This window comes from Coptis chinensis, chromosome 9 (assembly GCF_015680905.1).
Source record: "Coptis chinensis isolate HL-2020 chromosome 9, ASM1568090v1, whole genome shotgun sequence".
NCBI lineage: Eukaryota > Viridiplantae > Streptophyta > Magnoliopsida > Ranunculales > Ranunculaceae > Coptis > Coptis chinensis.
This window is the reverse complement of record NC_141464.1, coordinates 68,536,510-68,556,604: the sequence shown is the minus strand read 5'-3', so window position 1 is coordinate 68,556,604 and position 20,095 is coordinate 68,536,510. Positions and strand designations below refer to the sequence as shown.

The 20,095-nt window shown below is 37.9% G+C and overlaps 3 protein-coding genes across 3 annotated transcripts; 1 reads left to right on the top strand and 2 right to left on the bottom strand.

Moving 5' to 3' along the window:
- The first annotated feature begins 5,832 nt into the window (after positions 1-5,832).
- LOC147477606 (putative UDP-3-O-acylglucosamine N-acyltransferase 2, mitochondrial) lies at positions 5,833-9,695 on the top strand. The gene is made up of 10 exons (XM_086583446.1): positions 5,833-6,093; positions 6,193-6,388; positions 6,467-6,543; positions 6,661-6,710; positions 7,807-7,871; positions 8,032-8,083; positions 8,158-8,228; positions 8,322-8,388; positions 9,053-9,124; positions 9,225-9,695. The coding sequence occupies exons 1-10, from the start codon at positions 5,925-5,927 to the stop codon at positions 9,288-9,290; spliced, it is 885 nt and encodes a 294-aa protein (XP_086439572.1). The 5' UTR covers positions 5,833-5,924; the 3' UTR covers positions 9,291-9,695.
- Positions 9,696-9,730: 35 nt separating this feature from the next.
- Positions 9,731-11,161, bottom strand: LOC147477605 (F-box protein At3g07870-like). The gene has a single exon (XM_086583445.1). It carries the CDS (start codon positions 11,057-11,059, stop codon positions 9,926-9,928), a length of 1,134 nt encoding a protein of 377 aa, XP_086439571.1. The 5' UTR covers positions 11,060-11,161; the 3' UTR covers positions 9,731-9,925.
- A 1,064-nt stretch (positions 11,162-12,225) lies between these two features.
- LOC147477604 (F-box protein At3g07870-like) lies at positions 12,226-13,359 on the bottom strand. The gene is made up of 2 exons (XM_086586043.1): positions 13,304-13,359; positions 12,226-13,219 (listed from the first exon to the last, which is right to left on the bottom strand). Exons 1-2 carry the CDS (start codon positions 13,357-13,359, stop codon positions 12,226-12,228), a joined length of 1,050 nt encoding a protein of 349 aa, XP_086442169.1.
- Positions 13,360-20,095: the final 6,736 nt, after the last annotated feature.

The following is a 20,095-nucleotide window of genomic DNA, read 5'->3' as shown; positions in this document are numbered from 1 at the left end:
TTCGTCATCTTCACTGCTATCATCTACAATAACATTCTTTCTCTTCTTTGAGCCACAGTAAGGTGCTAATTCCCTAGGCTCATTAAGCAGTCCAGTTTCTATATCATGATAATAATCTACAATATCGTCTGGAAACGACAGATCATAGACATCTGCATTATGACTAAACAAACTAACAAATTTCCTTTTTATCATCTCGCTGCTAAACACTGATTTATTTGGAAACTTCAAAAAATCCCCTATAAAAAATAAAAAATAAAAAAAAAAAAAAAAAAAAAAAAGAAAAGAAAAGAAAAGAGAACAAGATAATCAAAATGTGATGCTAACTATTTAAAATTATAATTATAAGAATATTGAGTTAACATCTTACCTAATATATTGTTAGGATAATCAATATTTTCGAACCTCCAATTGCCTTTGATCTTAAAACCATACAATTTCGCATTCTTGTAGTTCGAAAGCATCCCATAAAACCTATAATTCTGGTTGTGATGGTTATGATATCCCAATGCATAACTTTTAGAAGAAACCTTATTTTGCCGGCTTCAATAACTCAAATAAAAGGTCTGACGACATACTCTTTTGATAAACCTTACAAATTCTCGCTACACGGGCAAATATAGCCCAATAGCCAGGAGATAATTGTAAAGGATGTACTCTCCATCGAGCTAATAACTCAGAAACTGATTTTCAAAATGGAACACTACAACCCAGCCAAAAATGTGAAAACAATAAAATTATCTCGTCATTTTCACACTTTTGGTCGATATCACTACCAACATACTCAATAAAAACATCATCTCCAATATCATACTGTGCTCTCAAACTATTAGAATCAATACCCTTCGCCACCCTATTCATATTAAAATTTCCTTTATCACCCCATCTCCTCTTCAAATTATAAGCTCTTTCCATTAAGCAAAAAATATCAGACTTTGATTAAAAGAGAGATCCAAGCAGAGAATAGACTAACTATAAACAAAGAAGTCTCGAACACTTAACTGACGCTAGACGAAGAAAAGAAGATCAAACCTTTTTGCTCCCTCAAGTTTCTCTTCGGTCTAATAGTCTGTAACTCCAACCCAGCAAGTTCTCCTTTTATCTCTACTCCAACACACAATACCTTTCGTCTCCCCCTTTTATAAAATAATCACAACCCGCAAGCTAAAGTCTCAAATGGTTATTCCACTCTCCCACTTCACTACGTTTCTAGATATATATCCTTTTGCAACAACTCTCCAAAAATCTATCTTCAGATATATATCCTTTCACAACAAATCTCCAAAATCTCCGCTTTCCAATTGCTGATCAGCAATCACAACTGAACGGTCTATAACCGATGAGTTTGTTTTCTTCAAACCGAACCGATCTCGTTGAATCGAAATATTCCTTAGTTCAGTACTCCCACAAGTTTATTGATCTCTTCTACCTCTATTTCCCGATCCAATTAACAAATATCGATAAAAATCCCCAACTGTTTCTAATAGATCAACCTATCTTTCAGAATGCCGCGCACAATACCCCTATTACCCACCTCTATATATATAACACTTTGAGAGTTTGAGCCGCTTCTATATTAAAATCCTTCCCCACATCGGATTAGTATTGTTAAACTTTGAAAAACTTTATTCAAAACTTGACCAACCAGTTCAAGTTGCCGCCTTGTTTGCCGATCAAAGATACCGATCTAATGTGAATTCCTAATTCTAACGGAATTTGGAAACCACTTCTGTCCAGACCCTCTACTTTGATCAGTTTGCACTTTGAACTGGTGTAGCTATGAATGGCAGTTCGCTACTGGCACCTTCATGGCATGCACTAAACTCAAGAACACCTACCCGTTATGAACACCGGTCCATGGTATTGAAGGTGCTGAAGGTGGTACTCAAGGAGCTGGGCTGTGGAGGGAGATCCATGTAATGGCATTTCATCAACAGATCGATACCACTGATTATTGATAAGGAAAATCAAGTTGATAGGATTTTGCCGCTGGAAGAAGTGCTGATTAAGTTGATAGGATTTTTGGTGAAAGGAAAGAACTCGTACAAAGCATTGTGAATTATTATTTCCTATCTCATATAGAGAGAAGCTGGTCTCAGCATGTAACACCATTAGCCATTGAAGAAAAAGAAAATTCTTCTTTACCCATGCATAAAATGGATTTTGGAGATGGATCCCCAGTAAATATGGTGGAGTGTCGGATTTGCTAAAGTGCCGATCAAGTTGTTGGGTAGAAACCCTTCCAATTTAATCCTTTGCCGCTGTATGCGCTGCTATTTTTTCAATTGCTGGTTTCAAAAAAAAAAAAAAACTACTACTACTACTCGGGGGGTGCCAATTTGGTTTCAAAGATGCGCCAAAGATCTTGCTAATGGCACCAAGATATGGCGGATGGTTGGAGATATTTTCCGAGACAAATTCAACTAGTTGAAAATCTTGTTTTAGCCGATCCGGGTTCAAAATACCCATCAGATGCAACAATGTGAGTGCATTGGATGAGGATGTAGATGGACAATCACTATTTGCCGATCTAAATGTGAGTGCATTGCCGATCCCATTGAACTGCCGATGCCTATTCTTTGAACTGCTGATGCCGCTCGATACTTTGAATTGCCGCTGGTGTGCTGATCCTTTGAATAGCCGCTGAAGAACTTTGAGTGTGCTGATACTTTGAATAGCCGCTGAAGTCGGCAATATCCCAACTGATTTAGTGGGGGCCGGTCCTTTTGTTAGAATGAACAAGCCATTGACAACAAGTTATCAAGGATTTCAGACCATCTATTTAGCTTTTCACATGTCCAGTTTTTGTCAGTGAGTCCTTATTTCCCTAAGTTGATATATGCTGAGTGCTACTTGCAAAGAGGGGAACCGTTGTCTTCAAGAATCTCAAGCAATTTAAGTTGGATGGCAAAATAATTGATAACTTGACATTATATGGCATCGTCAAAATCTTTTTTTTCTGTGGTTATCCTGTGCTGGAGAATGTTACAATTGATGTTCGGTTCCCTTGTCTAGAAGGTGCATGGATTTCGGAATTTATGGAAAAAGAGTGTGTGCAAGGGAGACTACGTCATGGTTTTTTGCTGTATAACCTTAAAATTGTTAGACTGAACGGGTTCTCAAGTCGAGTTGAAGAAATGATGCTCATAAAAGTTTTGTTCGATAAGGATATTGTTCTTGAAGAGTTATTCTTGTACTCGATGATGGCTTGCACGACAGGGGAGTATGAGTTACTGCAACGGTTACCTAAAGGATCATCTTCTGCCAAAATTATCATGTAGAATGGTCTACGGCTCAAATACTTTTGAGAACAAGAAACGCATTTCCTTCGCTAGCTAGCATTTTATTATGAACGATCTGTAACGAACTGGGTCATTTATATCAATCCTTTGTTAAAAAAAAAATTACTTCTTTGCCACACAGGCGTTGCCCATGTAACAAAGAGAGGGCGATGTTCCGGCCCCACAAATGTGGCCTAATAAAAGCCCAATTCAATACAAGCCCATGCTCAGAGCCCATCTATAAAAAAACCCACGCTTAGAGCCCATGCTCAAAGCTTATCTAAAAAAAAGCCTATGCTCAAAGCCTACATACCTACACGTAAAATCAATATCAATTGCGCACATATTTTGCGAGTCAAACAACTTCCACCAACTTCATCCCACGACAGTTCTCCCGCCAGTTCTCCAACTTTATCCCACGACAGTTCTCCCGCTAGTTCTTCAACTTCATCTCCCGCCAGTTCTCCAACTTTATCCCAAGAGCTGACAGTTGTCCCGCCAGTTCTCCAACTTCGTCCCACGAGCTGACAGCTGTTCCGCCAGTTCTCCAACTTCATCCCACGAGCTAACAGTTGTCCCGCCAGCTCTCCAACTTCATCCCATGATTGGACAGTTGTCCAGCCAGTTCTCCAACTTCATCCCACGATTGGAATATTGGAGAACGAGAAAGTAACTATCACCAATCCTACCTATAAAATCCAACCTTCGTCATTTTTCCAGAACTACGCATCGAGACTTGATCCCAAGCAATACATTTGGGTACGTAGACAACTTCAAAACCGAAGTCCAGTCTCATCTTTTCCCAACCACCATCTCCTTCACCATCTCCAAAAAAAACATTACTTCCGACCCTCAATTAGTGTGTTTTGGCAAATCTTGCTGAAACACTTACTCAAAGTTCTTATGATCAATATGTGTATAATTATAACTGGGCGTTCATGAAAACTATGAGTTGGGAGCAATATTGCACTCAATTCATTTATTCTTAGATGAAAGCGCATAACTATGTATTATAAGATTTGTGTTAGTTTAAAATATGCTTCTAATTAGACTTTTGAATTTAGACTTAGGTTTTGGAATTATGTTTCTAATTGATGTTGGGAGACATTTGGACTTGGACTTTTGAAGACATTTGGGTTGTAATAATTTTTCATATTTTAGACTTCTTTGTTATTTTGTAACTTTGTATTTTAGGTTACGTATGTTTGGCTATATATGTTTGTTAGTATAGTAAATAGTTTAGTATTTTGTATTTTGTATGAATTTATGATAGGTTTATAGCATGTAACGTGAAATTTATAGGGTAGACTATGTTGGAAGTTTTTGTGGCTATGCATGTATGTATGATTGTATGTTTGTTAGTTTATGACGCGTATAAATTTATGACAGGTTTATGAAGTATAATGTGAAATTTACAAGGGAGACTATGTCGAAATTTTTTGAGCGTTTTATTAACTTTATGGTTATTTTGAGCCTTCAAATGTTGTAAACTAATTTTCAAAAAATTTGGAAGTCGTTTGGGAAAAAAATGGACCTAAGACGTGAAAAAAAATTGACTTGACTACTTGGTAATTTGTATTTGTTGGTTAAAAATTTAACCAACAAATTGATTTGCAATTTAATTAAAATTCCATTGAATATTTATTTGTTTAAAATTAATTGCTCATGTATTTTTATTTTCATTTAATGTTTAAATGAACATAAAATGATAAAAGATGAATAAAAAACATTTTAATTCCGGCCATGTATAATTTCCAGTGAAAATGAGGACCTTGCAAATTTCGATACATCACCCGGAATTCCGATTTTTTGATTTGTCGGAATTCCGACGATTTCGGAATCGTGAACTATGGGTCTGAGTAGCACTATTCCATATTTCCATTGGAGTTAGCTAGTCTCATTTGTTAAGTCATATAAAATCTGCTCATACTCTCAAACACTGTTCTAAAAATCGATCTAGGCGGTCTCTAGGTGCTAGGCGGTGCCCCAACCTACTCGCTTAGGCCCAAGTCGTTTAAAAAATCGGTAGACCGACTAGACGGGTCTAGGCAGACTGATTAGGCAGGCTAGGCGGCCTCTAGGTGGTCCAATCATTTTTTTTAATGCTTAAATGTTGAAAATTAAAAGCACGTGTAGGCTTAAGATTTGAATGAGTTTAAAAATCTAAAATCTAATGTAAATTATATGTCACTATAACAAAGAGTATGTTTTTATATAAAGTCGATATTCTTCAACTATTACACATTTTTGTAATAATTATCTTTGTTTGTGTTTATTTTTTGAATTATGGTAAATGATTTTCTTCATTTCTTATAGTATAGGTGTGTATTACTATATAAATTAGGAAAAAAAACCGCCTAGCGCCTAGCCCGTCTAGGCACTAGTCACTAGGCGCTCTCCCACCGCCCGACTACCGCCTAGCGTTTTTTTAGAACATTGCTCTCAACTCAATTATATAGGCAAACGGGCTTGACAAACCTATAAACGGACTAGGCCCGACCCAAACCCCAAGCAGCTCGATCCATTTTCCCGCCCTACTTTAAAGCACTTGGCAGCTTCATATAATCTTTCCCCTCAAAACTCCCTTTCCTCATTCCCGCTTCAATCACATTCTGTTAGTTAGTTAGTTAGTTATTATTAGGTATGACCGTTACTTTAAGAAAACTAACCTCAACTACCTTATTCACTACTTGTCATCTCATGCCAAGAGTAAAGTGTACTAAAAAAGAGCTCTCCCCATTTTACTCAACCCGGCATTTCTCCCAACACTCATCTGACCGAACTGGACCAACCCATGTCACTACGAATGCGAGTAAGTTCATCAAAAACATTTCTCATTGCACTTATCTTAATGTTTTACTCTTTTTGGCATTTTAACATACAATACAAGTACATTCAACTTTCATGTTAGGTGATAGTGATTTGGGATTTGAGAAGTGGCATAATGGGGGTGGAATGTATCACAAGTCAGCTAATATTGATCCTAGTGTACTTATCGAAGTTGGGGCTGTAGTTCATTCAAAATCTGTACTTGGTCCAAATGTTCATATTGGATCAGGAGCTGTTGTTGGGCCAGCCGTTACGATTGGGCAGTTAACGAAAATAGGGTATGTTTGTTTCTTTATGTTTGTATAATTCTCTTCATTGTTTGTTATTAGTGATGGTTCAGTTTGAATTGTCACCAGGTATAATGCTGCACTTAGTAATTGTTCTATAGGTGATTCATGCATCGTTCACAATGGAGCATGCATTGGTCAAGATGGTAAGATTGGAATTTTCGCTACTTTGTATATCTAATGTTCTGAGTTTTGCAATAGGAAAACTAGAATGGCCTCATTTCATGTTCTGAAGTTGGGCGTGTATATATGTTTCACAACAGGATTTGGGTTTTTCATGGATGAGCTAGGAAACATGTTGAAGAAGCCTCAAGTTGGTGATTTTCTGATTACTTCTTTATTCCAACTGTATTTCTTTTCAATTTTTTTAGTTGAAGACCTTTGTTCCTAAGACTCTTTCCTTTAAATAGAAGCATTTTTGTGAAAGATTGCTTTGCGAGTATATTATACCTACCACCCCATACTCAAAAAATGGTCAAATTGGGATATCTTATAGCATCGTCAAGTTCAAGTCAAAACTTTGTATGCTCAAAACCGAGCATTTTGAGTTATGTTAGGATTGGATTCTTGAACATATCAGGAAAATAACTTATCCGCATAGTGTTTCGGTAATTTGGATATGATCTTAGTACCTTTGAAGAAGAACATGAGCGGTCACTCAAGTATACAAACATTTGTGATAAATGTTGGACTCAAAGGGCCCGACTCCTGAAAATAGCAAAAGTGCATGTCAGTATGACATAATAGCTTCTTTTGGACCTCAGAATTGTACAGATACTACATAAGGTAATAGCTAAAGAAAAAAATTGAACAGGTGCCAACAGCCAAGTCTGATATGCAGGTGGCTGTATGACATGTAAATTTTTTTGGAAATGCTGATTCCGTAGAAAATACATATAGAAAAATAATATACAGAGCGTTTAGTCTAGTTTTACAATGAAAAGTGTTTAATGCATTTTTGAGTTCTAGAGCTATCATTTCATCTGTAGAATATTATCAGTAACACAGAACTAAAGAACTTCTGCTAGCAAGCAATAGAAATCAATTGATGAAGCTTGCCAAACTACTAGCCGGATGATGTGGTGCTTCCACCCCCATGGATGTGCAACACTTATAAATGGGCCAGCCTGCTAGTTTTGCAGTTTACTGCTACATGAACCTAGAATAAGTGTTATAAGATAGGTTGTGTTAACATTAAATTGTTCAATACTATGGCTGCTTAATACTGAATTTATAGAGTTTTCACACGAGGATAGTCTTATTATTCGGTAATATTGAATACACAGTTCTGTTAATATTCTTTCAGCACAATTTCACAATAATGGTGTCAATTTTCTATATCAGATTTTGACAGATATGTTTTTTTTTTATGATTATTATTATTATTATTTTATTATTATTGGTTACAGATGCTTTATGCAAGGATAGGGAACCATGTGGAGATAGGTGCTAATACATGCATTGACAGAGGAAGGTAAATGAGTATGCCCTTTGAGTATTCGTAATGAGGTTACTGAAGGGGTCCTCGCTTTCATTTGAATTTGACTGATTTAAATTAATCCTATTAATATCATTATATAGTTGGAATATTGGATGACATATAGTAGATTGTCTAACTGAGCCTGTTAATGCAGTTGGCGAGACACTGTCATTGGGGAGTTTTCCAAGATTGACAATCTTGTTCAGGTGGGTTGGTGCCTTTTACTTTACTATTTTCCTAATTAGTGGGATAACATAGTAGAACCCACCGAAATTTGCAGATTGGTCATAACGTTGTAATTGGGAGATGTTGCATGCTTTGTGGACAAGTTGGCGTCGCTGGTTCAGTGACGTATGTACCTTCGGACAATCTCTAGAATTTGTTCCCCTTTTCTGATCATTCACATCTCTGAATTTTGAAATTCAAATTCCATTTGGCTTTTAGGATGGGCGACTATGTAACTTTGGGAGGCAGGGTAGCCATACGAGATCATGTTTCTATTGCGTCAAAGGTATGTCACCACCAGCATTCATGCTCTTAACACTGTATTAGTCATTTCAGTTGTAGTTGTTCAGTTCAGATATTTCCCGTGGCCGAGCTTGATAAGTCAATTAAAAATATAGTTCTTCCTAGGAATTAGATCAATTAGTGATCTAATTCCAAGTTCCCTAGAATTCTATATGCTAGTGTAGTTGCTTCTAGGTTTGGAATCTATATACTGTTTGAACCTAGAGGCTCTGTGATATTGATTTAATCATAGTTGGATACTTGGATACACACTTGCTAGTGTTTTCTTTCTTCTATGTTGCATGACTATGTGGCTGGTTTCATCCAGCTCATGAAGTTTAAAGATCCACCAGATTTAGCTCTTTTACGCCTGAGATTTAGCTCAAAGACAAGAAGAGGCATCCATCTGTGCTAAGAATGATTTGCAATTATCTTGAGAAAAAACATATGGGATGAGGTCTGTCAAACGTCTTTCATGTCCTCCCCTGTTAATATTGCCAATATGCGTACCTTCATAGTTGCTACAAATGTCATCCTTACTTGTTTGTTGTCTCTTTTCTGGAATATAGTTGCATATTACATTTTTACATATATATTTTGTTAGTCAGTCATTCATCTACTCCCTGATGAATTTATACTCATAGTAATAATACATATAATGATGTTAGGTTCGCCTTGCGGCTAATAGTTGTGTCACGAAAGACATAAGAGAGCCAGGTGATTATGGTGGATTTCCTGCAGTAAGTATATCAGTCCCAACTTTTCTTTCATTTGACTTCGATTGGAAAATATGTGTTCTAAGTGGGTTATGTATTGCTTCCTTGATTTGCGATCATGCAGGTTCCAATCAATGAATGGCGCAGACAAATTGCTAGTGTACGCTGGAATTTCAAGAAAGGAACATAAAGCTCCCATCAAGTCATCAACTGATTGCATCATGAAATGATTTGTAGTATAAGTCTGATGTTGCGCCAGCAAGTCTTGTTTACCATGGATGATCCAGTCGACGGTAAAAAAGCAGTTGATAATCTGGAAAAACTGTAAGTCAGTCGCTGCTGATGGTGGGAGAAATTCAATAGAGCATGTTTTTCAACATGCAAATTATAGTCTGTTGTATTATTAGCTCTTCAAAGAGCTTGGTTGACTGAAGAAGGAAATGAAGACTGGAAACATAGAATTGTGTTTGGCTTGATTTTTTATGTTGATTGAACGGCGTTGGTAAGAAAACTGCATTCAATATATGAGATATGAATTCCGGGTACAACATATGAATTAAGAAAAGGTATGTTTTGTTAGGCTTTCATCTGCACATCTAAGGGCGTCATTTGAAGAGTTTGGTAGGAGACTAACTTCAATAGCATATTTAAGTATTTATTAACTTTAGAATGTACAATGAAAGAAAAATATTTTCTCTCTGATTGAAACTCAAACCACAAAAGTCGATATATGTCTTGAAATATCATGGATATTTAGCTTTCTGTGCGATTTTACACGACGAGACAGTTCTCCCTCAACTTCACCTTACCTATTGTACGTTCACTTCAATATTGAACTCTCATCTCTTCTTCATGGTTGCACCTCGATTCTGCAGGTTGCAGTGATAAGAGGTTCCCGACATATGGATGAACATCATATAGATACTTGTTATCATCTAGGTTGTACTGTGGAAGGCCAGCAATGACGAGTCGGGTATATATACCACTTTCAATCTTGTAAGAGACCAAAATGCTTGAATTGCAAAGTAGTATAATTTCACCGTTTTTCCCTAGCGAAATTGGGAGTATGGTCACAAACTCCACGGCGTTTCTGATGCTAACAACTTTACTCCAAGATTCTTTGACACCATAATCCTTCATAATCCACACATCAATATGATCATAATAAGAAGAATCAGTTATAGCTAAACAACCCTCTAGATTCATAATTCGCAAGGTTACTATTTCATATCCAGTTACCAAACAAGCAAGTTGAGGAGTTGCGAGATACCCAAAGTTTTCGGTCTCTAAATCAAATGATAAGATGCTGTGGGTACCGTTGGTAAGCCAATGCACTGATCCATTAACAACTACAGTTGAGTGTCTAACACAAATCTCTTCAGGGACATTTTTTAAATTTCTCCATGAATTCGGTCCCAGTGTGAGTACTTGAGCTTCTATTGCGAGACCATTATACTTATTGCACCAGTAAAACATTTGCACCACTTTGAATTGCTTAATTGAGTGATCAAAACCAAAACCCGGCAGAAGAACGCCCTGTTTCAGTTCTGTGGAATTTAAACTAGGCAGTTTTACGCATTCTCTCGTACCTGGATTACAAATGTACGTGTGACCATCGGGGAATAGCTTTCTGGAAGAGAAGCATACGAGTCCATCAGTGTAAGGTTTTGGGTACATTGGGCAGTGGGGAGGACATGAAAAATCAATCTTTGTGGCCTTGAAAAGGTTGGAATCTTTACCATGTTGGTCTACAATATACACTGCATGGCCATCAGAAGGTACGAAGAGAAAAGTAGGAGTCGTATCAAATGCTATTGATTTACCGAAATGCAAGTCAGCAAATCGACGATCATCAATAACAGTCCTCCATGTTTTACAAACGGATCTGCTTCGAAGGACATATCTGATTGGAAGTATTGAGAGGATTTCTTTGATGATTTCTCTTGGAAGACAATCCATCGAGTTGTGAGAAAAAAGAGATTAGGCTTTAGGATCAATTTATTTCATCCTCCAACCTCATCTAATTGTATTTTAGTGGCGGAATGATCGATGTTGTCGAAGTCTCCACACTAGTTTTGTCTGGGAAACTGGCACATTAAGGTTTGAGTGCCTGTCATAGTAATTGCCGCCATTGTTTTATAGCGGTATGCTCCAAACTAGAATGGCAGCATATTGTCTTACCATGATCATATCATCAAAACTCTTAGTGTTCATTCTGGTCTCGTCACATTGACGGCCTGCAGAACTAAATATATAAACAAATTAAGTTAGCTACGCTGTAAGAACACATATATTGACAGTCAGCTTTAGGATTACCATGAGCATTTGTACTAGTATTTTTATCCGGTAATTCGAGCCTAGTGTGAATATAGTATAGACCTCTTTTCATAAATCACCAACAAAATTCCCTACATAAATTATTCATACCACTTTGAATTTCTTAGTATATTGGTCATAGCCGAATCATAATGAGGGGATCTAAAGTGACAGGTTTACATTGTCCTGTGTAGCCGGGTTGAAGACGGCATTGGAATCTCTGGAATCGGCGTAGGCAAGTAAAAGCATAAGAGTCCATTCACGAAACATCTAGCATCTAAGTGAAGCTGCTGTGAACTAGGAAGTTTGATCTTTGTAGCCTTGAAAAGAAGTGAGCTTTCACTTGCTTCTACAATATAAAATACACGCCTACCAGACGGCAGGGAGCTCGAGCCGGCCAGGGAGAGAAAAGTTGATTGGTTATCGGTTTGCGTTGATCTATCGAAGTGCATGCATATATGTAAACAATTTGCTGATCATCTACAATATTCCGCCATGTTTTACATACAGACCAGCATCGAGAAACGTGCCTGGCTGAAAGCATTGAGATGCTTTGTGTTGTGATCTCCTATGGAAGACTATCCATCCCTCATATCAAATGTAGTAAACCCTTGTTTCAATTGCAAGTGAAGATGGTTGGTTTAGGCCTTGGGGTGGGGGTCTTTACACAAATATTCCAACAGTATAAGAAAAGAGATAAATATGCAATAGAAATCATTAGACATAAAGATTCCACCTACTCGGTAGTTCGACTTGTCATTCCTTCTTCCAATCTTTACATGCAGTTTCTCTTCAACCCTACAGACTACTTACAGTGAGGTGAGGTTCCCAATATACGGGAAGGCGATATAACCTTTTCCATTTTTCTTTTCTGGAAGTCCATCAATTTGAAGACGAGTGTAACTTTTACTTTCAAGGTTATATGAAATCAGTACCCTTGAATCATAAAGTAGTAAGACTTCACCTTTCTTCCATAAGGAAATAATACGAACCTCTGCATCACATCGAATCATCTTATCCACCACAAAGTTTTTATAGATAATAATTTTGTTCCATGAATCCTTGATGTTATAATCCTTCATTGTCCATATTGTAATACGATCAAGAAGGGAATAATCAGCTACAGATAGACAGCCACTTAAATTAATGACTTGTAATGTTTGATCTTCAAATAATTCAACTTCATAGTTTGTTAAATAGACGGATTCAGGAATTTGAATGAATCCAAAATTCTCCAGAGCCATATCAAACCACATAATCTGTTTATTGGTGGAGAGCCAATACACAAACCCGTTGACGAATGCCGATGACTCACCTGATACAGGGCATTGCAAGAACAAATCTGGAACATCTAATTCTCTCCAAGTGTTCGTTCCTAGTGTTAATAGATGAACTTCTTTTCTGACGCTATCAGTAAAAAACCCACTACGTCGTCTGAATATTTGTACCACTTTGTAGTCTTTACTATGCCGATCAAAGCCAAATCCACAGACGACACTAGTGATACTATATTCAGGAAACTCGAAGCGAGGCAGATTTACAAAGTCTTTTCTAGCAGGATTATAGATGCACGTACGCCAAACATTGCCATTATTTGAAGCGATGAAGTCACGATAGGTAAAGCAAAAAAGTCCATTCGTGCATAATAATAATACATGTGAGCGAATTTTTGAACGAGGATATTCGATCATTGTGGCTTTGAAAAGGGGTGAATCTCCATCTTTCTCTACAACATAATAATCTACTGGATGTCTATCACACGGTAAGAAGATAAAAGTTGATTGGTTATCGGCTTGGGTTGATCTATTGAAGTGCATGTGAACAAAGTTATCATCACCTATAATATTCTGCCATGTTTTACATACAGACTTGCATCGAGAAACATACCTGACTGGAACCATTGATAGGATGTGTGTTGTGATCTCGCTCGGAAGACTATCCATCGTTATTATCAGCTATATTGTAAAACCTTGATTGAATGTGGAGATGGTTGGTTTAGGGTCTCCGGTCTTTGAGAGTTAAAAGCATCGAGACTATGTACGTGTTATGTTTTCCCTTTTTTGAGTAGAACTCAAGTTCTAACTAGGGGTGGAATTTGGGTGCCCAAGCCCGATAGACTAAAACCCGATTTCTATTGGTCCTGGGCTAACATATCATATCCGTGGTCCGGGCTTGGTTTTGTAAAATCAAACCCCGACTCGGTTTTGAATTGGGCTCGGGTTAGAATATCAAAAAACCGAAAAACCCGAACCCCATGTTCGTATATTTTTCAATATTTCTATTTTTGTAAAAACTAAAGTTGAGAATCTCTATTTTAAAGAGAATAATATAATTTTTTACCTCCTAATTCCAAAAGAAAACCCGATAAGTTTGACAAACCCGATATAATCCGACCCAACCCGAATTGGTCGGACTAGAGCTTGGGTTGAAAATTTAAGGACCGACTAGGACTTGGTCCCGGGCTCGGGTTGAAACATTTGAAACTCGGGTTAGGCTTGGGTTATGCCTCAACCTAACCCAACCTGCCCGAGTTCCACCCCTATTCTAACCATTAATCGTACTCTATTCTATATTAGACTTAAGCACATGCAAAGTATGTTTGCATTAGACACGTGGGGTTAGGAGAGAGAACAGTTAAAGTTGCGAAGGGTTAAAAGTAGAAAGAGAAAAAATTTGTTTAGGAGAGAGAACAGTTAAAGTTGCGAAGGGTTAAAAGTAGAAAAAGAAAAAATTTGTTAAAAGGCATAAAGAGACAAAAAGCCACGTAGGTACTTTTTTTTTTAATCCCACGCGCCTCTCTCTCTCCTCTCATACTTTTGTTTCTCAAAACAAAAAACCACGTGTCACGAAATAGAGAACAGACAGAATCGAATACGGCTTATTCGGCTAACTCACCCAAGCCTCTTATAAGTAGTAGAGATATTGTAAAACCTTGATTGAATGTGGAGATGGTTGGTTTAGGGTCTCTAGTCTTTGAGAGTTAAAAGCAAGAAGTTGTCATCCGAGACTATGTATACGTGTTATGTTTTCCCCCTTTTTTGCGGAGAACTCAAGTTCTAACCATTAATCGGGACTCTATTATATACTAGACTTAAGCAAGTGCTTTGCACGTTTGCATTAGACACGTGGGTTAGGAGAGAGAACAATTAAAGTTGCGAAGGGATAAAAGTAGAGAGAGCAAAAATTTGTTTAGGAGATAGAACAGTTAAAGTTGCGAAGGGTTAAAAGTAGAAAGAGAAAAAATTTGTTAAAAGGCATAAAGAGATAAAAAGCCACGTAGGTTTTTTTTTATTATCCCACGCGCCTCTCTCTCTCCTCTCATACTTTTGTTTCTCAAAACAAAAAATCATGTGTCGCGAAATAGAGAACGGACAGAACCGAATACAGCTTATTCAGCTAACTCACCCAAGCCTCTTATAAGTAGTAGAGATATTGTAAAACTGTCACACCCGAATTTCGACAGAATTCGGAAAAACATTATTTGTTCCCGACTCTTCAATCTCTGAGGTGTGACGCACTTTCAACTCCCAAAAACCCATAAACAGTTTAAATATGCGGATAATTAAAAACCAATAAAAATTTTAACTTAAACAAAAGTCATCTTCATTACAAAAATTAACAAATGAAAATACAAATAACTTTGTCTCAACTGAAAAACTATATCACCTCAAAGGAAAACAAAGCCTATCTTGAAAAGCGACGCTAACGCAAACCACGAGCAGCAACCAATCTTCTTCAATACTAAACCTGTCAAGACTTATCAACTATGTTCATTTAATAAACACACCCGATAAGCAAACATGCAAATCGGGTCTGCTTGTGTGAGTAGCTCTAAAATACAACATATACTTATACATATATTTACACAATCTATAAGGCAGTTAGTTCTTCCACCGAGGCGCTTTAACTCCCAACAACTAATACGACATTCTTAACTACAATAGGTAAGGCAGGTAGTTCCTCCACTGAGGCGCCTTAACTTCCAACAACTAATACAACATACCATACGCATAATAAAAAGGCATTTAGTTCCTCCACGAGGCGCCTTAGGTTCGAACTAAACTACTAACCAGCCAAAACATATACAATCATCTATCTAAAGATATATCATTTACCAACATATTACCAAAATTATATTAATTAAACCTTTCTTTGTGTGTCCCTAAAATTCACGTCGTATCTATGTCTTACCTAGTTTCCCTGGCTACCACAATCGTTACCCAACGCCGAACATGTACATCCACATGACTCCCCTTACATAATGTACCACTCCGTGCGTAACTACCCCGGCGGGATGCCGCGACGAGGGTAACCCTCACACGAAAGCCATTATGTAAGTACTGTCACTATTCGGCATAAAATATCGCGCGTCTCATTCCAATATTTGCGAACGGAATAATCAAGCCACTATTCGGCTACGATTGCTCAACACATGGGTCAATCAACATCTTATATATACACCCTACATAAGGGCCAATCATATCACATACGCCTACACAGAGCAAATCACATGAGTTGGTAGTCAGGTTCTAGGATTTTCGTTACGTAATTTATTCAGGTGTCATACATTTATGACTCAATCATTCCACTATATCACGTGCAGGTCAATTACCTTATTGCATTAAGCCACAATATTTAGAAATATCTCAATTATATCTCATAACCACTTTCATTCTTTCACGTGCCAATATATTATTGCACTAAGCCATAATCCCGTGGGAAAATATCCACACATACTATACTATCTCATAGTAGCATCTCACATATAAAATAATGGAGTGTTTATACATTTATTTCTCCAAAACTATTGCATTTAATATATATATACCAACATATGATATACTGTCACAATATCAACGCCAAATCTTAATTAGATAATGACCACCAAATTTATACAAGCTTCCACAGCATTTTAGCATTTGATTTGTCCATACAATTTACAACATAAAATGTAGCACATGCAATTAAACAGTCCACAGTCCACAATCAAAGCCCAATATATATATATGCTTTATACACTACTCACGTCAAATCTTAATTAGATAATGACAAATAACGTTATATAATTTTCGACAATATTTTATTACTATATTTGTCCATATTCTTAAATATGTGAAAAACTGGAAAAAGTCAACATTCCACAGTCAACGGTCAATGGTCAACACATCATGGTCGAAGTCAAACTGTTAGTGTCAAAGTCAAACTGTCGTTTCCATGTTCGACAGGTTCAGGGTCATAGCCATGGTTCATGGCTAAGGTGATTGGTGCATGGCTCATGGGCTCATGACCAAGGTAATGGTTCTGACCCAACTGGCCAAGCCCAAACCTTAAAACCCGGCCCCAAAAGTCTAAACCAACTTATTATTCAACCTGACCTAATTGGGGTCATAAGGACCAGCCCACATAAATTAGAAACCGGCCCAAAGAAAACTAATTAAACTGGTCCAAAACACAAATGGGTTCGGCCCAACGAATTGAATTGAAACCGCCCAATCAAAACAAAATAGAATCGGGCCCAACAACAAATGAAACTGGCCCATAGACTAATACTAAAACTGGTCCCAAAACTTAATTAAATCGGGCCCAAACAAAACTAAAACATTTCGGCCCAACCAAACCAACCAAACCCAAGAGAAACCGACCCAGGCCCAAGCCCAGGTAGTCATCTTCTCCCTCCAGCAGCCACCAATTCGGCCACCGCCGACCTCCACTCGACCACCCATTCCAAGCCCACGGTTTTGATCCCCGCGACAACCCCTACCACTTTACTAAAAGCTAAAACCCCAACTCTTAAACCCCCATATTCTCCAAAACTAGATCTGTGAAACAATTCCCGCCGCCATTAATGGCTGCTACAAGCTTTTTCAATGACCCCACCACTCTACAACACTCAAACCAACATCCACAACCAACAATATCAACTAAAAACCGTTCAAACTGCTTTACTGCAGGGTTTGGGCAAGCCGCCATTTACAGAGCTTTGACAGCTCCCATCTACCGCCCCCACACACCCAGGGGCGGCTCAAGACAATCAGGGGCCCTAGGGAAAGTTCAAATGCCAATGGATGCGAGGAATTTTTTTGGTCAGAGAACGCAAGAGAAACGTTGGAGAAAGCGAGGGAAACAAATGGTTATCTAACGTTATTTCATAGATTCCAATGTACGTTATCTAACCCTTAAATAAGGGTCAGAAAAACGATTGTAGGCTGAAAAGAAAGCATTGGGCTGAATTATATTGGGGCCTCTTTACGCGGGGCCCTAAGCAATTTTATATTTTGCTGGGGGGGGTTGAGCGATACCGCACACACCCTACACGACCCCCATCACCAACAACTTAATCCAACCACAATTCTATCTGCCTCCAGCCAACAAACCAATCAACCAAATAAAAACGAAATTCGAGTTTGAGCTGCCATTAACGATTTCTCCAAGCTCGGACAGAGCTTCAACAGCCCCGACATCAAACCAACAACTCGAAACAACACAGTATACCTATTATACAGGTTCAAAACAATATATCCATACCACAACAAGTAAAGAAAGTTCAACAAGCCAATAGGATTTCGTTACTGTTCTGGGCGACGCCATTAGCGCCCATAAAGCTTCGACAGTTCAAATGTGGATTTCCTAGCCTCAACAGAGTTTCGACAGTTCTATATCAAATCCGAGTTTCACTAGAGTTTTAACAACTCGACAGCACGACGTCGAATAAAAACAAGACAATGAACAGTATAAAAAAAAATATTAGACAGTATACACCGATATACGTAAACTATAAATCCGGTGAAATAGCAAAATAGCTACTCACCTTAATCCCAAGCTCCACGAATTTCTCCGAGTCCAAGTCGTCGCGCTCCAACGCTCGAGCCTCCATTTTTATCATTTTTTTTATTCTCCAAGAACCCTATTGTAACGCCCGTATTTTAAAATACATATTTATTAATTAATTATTTATTTATTTATTTATTTAAAATTGGTTGGATTAAATTCGGGATACGTGGGCCTGATTTCTGGGCCCGAGTCTGTGTTGGGTTTGGGTTTTAGACCCAAGTATATAAACACATTGTTCTAGAGAATAGGGTTTTGAAGATAATAAAATAATGAAAATGGAGGCAGAGCTTGAAGCTCGTTTGCTCGAGCAGTGGAGCGCGACGGCTCGGACTCGGAGGAATTCGTAGGAGCTGTTCATACAGGTGAGTACCTATTTTGCTATTTCACCGGAATACAGAAACTGTTTTATTGTCCAATGTTTTTACTAAATTTTTACTGTTCATTACTCGGCGTCCTGTAGCATTGTTAAAACCTGTTGTATATTGGTTGTTGTTTTTAATTACCAAGTTTTATTGAACTGTTGGAACTGAGCTCGTTAATGGCGCGCAAGTCCTCGTGCCCAAACAAAACAGTGGTCCTGTATATGTTTTGGAAGTGTTTGTATTTCTTTTTTGGTTATACTCTTGTTGTGTCGAGTTGTATAACTGGATTGGGTAGGTGTGGGTGAAGCTTTGAACCGGCAGTAATGGTGGCTCGCCCATCATCCTCCTGTAAAAATATAATTCGAACTGTTTTGGATGGATTTTGTTGGTTGTGTGATTATGGTTTGATGAATGGTGGTAGTGGGCTATCGATAGGGGCTGTTGGAAGCTTCGATAGCCATTAATGGCAGTCCAAAATTCTTTACATATCTAGTTTTGGGTAAATCGAGATTTAAGGATTTGAGATTTTTGGTTTTATTAAAGTGGTAGGGGTTTGTAGGAGGATTAAAATCGGTGGGTTTGATTGGGTGATCGAGTGGAGGTCGACGGTGGTCGATCCGGTGGTGGCAGTTGGAGAAGATGCACTGTTGACCGAATTGGGCTTGAGGCTTGGGCCCGGTTTTGTCTTAAGTTTTTGGGCCAAACCCCTTATTGTATGTTGGGCCGAAATGTGTTTGTTTGGTTGGGCCCAAAAATCTATTTTAGTTTGGGCCGGTTTTTATGTTAACTTTTGGGCCCTTTTCTATTTGTTTTGTTTAATTTATGGACCAGTTTAATTTAAAGGTTTTGGGCCAGTTTCTAATATTTCTTGGGCCAGTCCATAGGACTTAAAATAGATCTAAATGGGTCTTCCAACTTTTAGACTTTCGGGTTCTAAGATTTGGGCTTGGCCAGTTGGGTTCGAACCATTACCTTAGCCATGAGCCATGCACTTTGACTTTAGCCATGAACCATGGCTCTGACCCTGAACCTGTCGAACATGGAAACGACAGTTTGACTTTGACTTTGACCATGATGGGTTGACTTTGACCATGATGTGTTGACTTTGATCATGATGTGTTGACTTTGACTTTGACCGTTGACCATTGACTGTTGACTGTTGACCTTTGACGTTGACCATGACGTTCCGACTTTGACTTTGACCGTTGACCAGTGACTGTGGAATGTTGATTTTTTTCCAGTTTTTAACATATTTGATTTTATGGACTATTGTAATAATAAAATGTTGTCGAACATTATATAACGTTGTTTGTCATTATCTAATTATGATTTGACGTGAGTAGTGTGTAAAACATATAGCTATTGGGCTTTGATTGTGGATCGTGGATCGTTTTAATTGTGCTACATTTTATGTTGTAAATTGTATGGACAAATCCAATGCTAAAATACTGTGAAAGCTTGTATAAATTTGGTTGTCATTTATCTA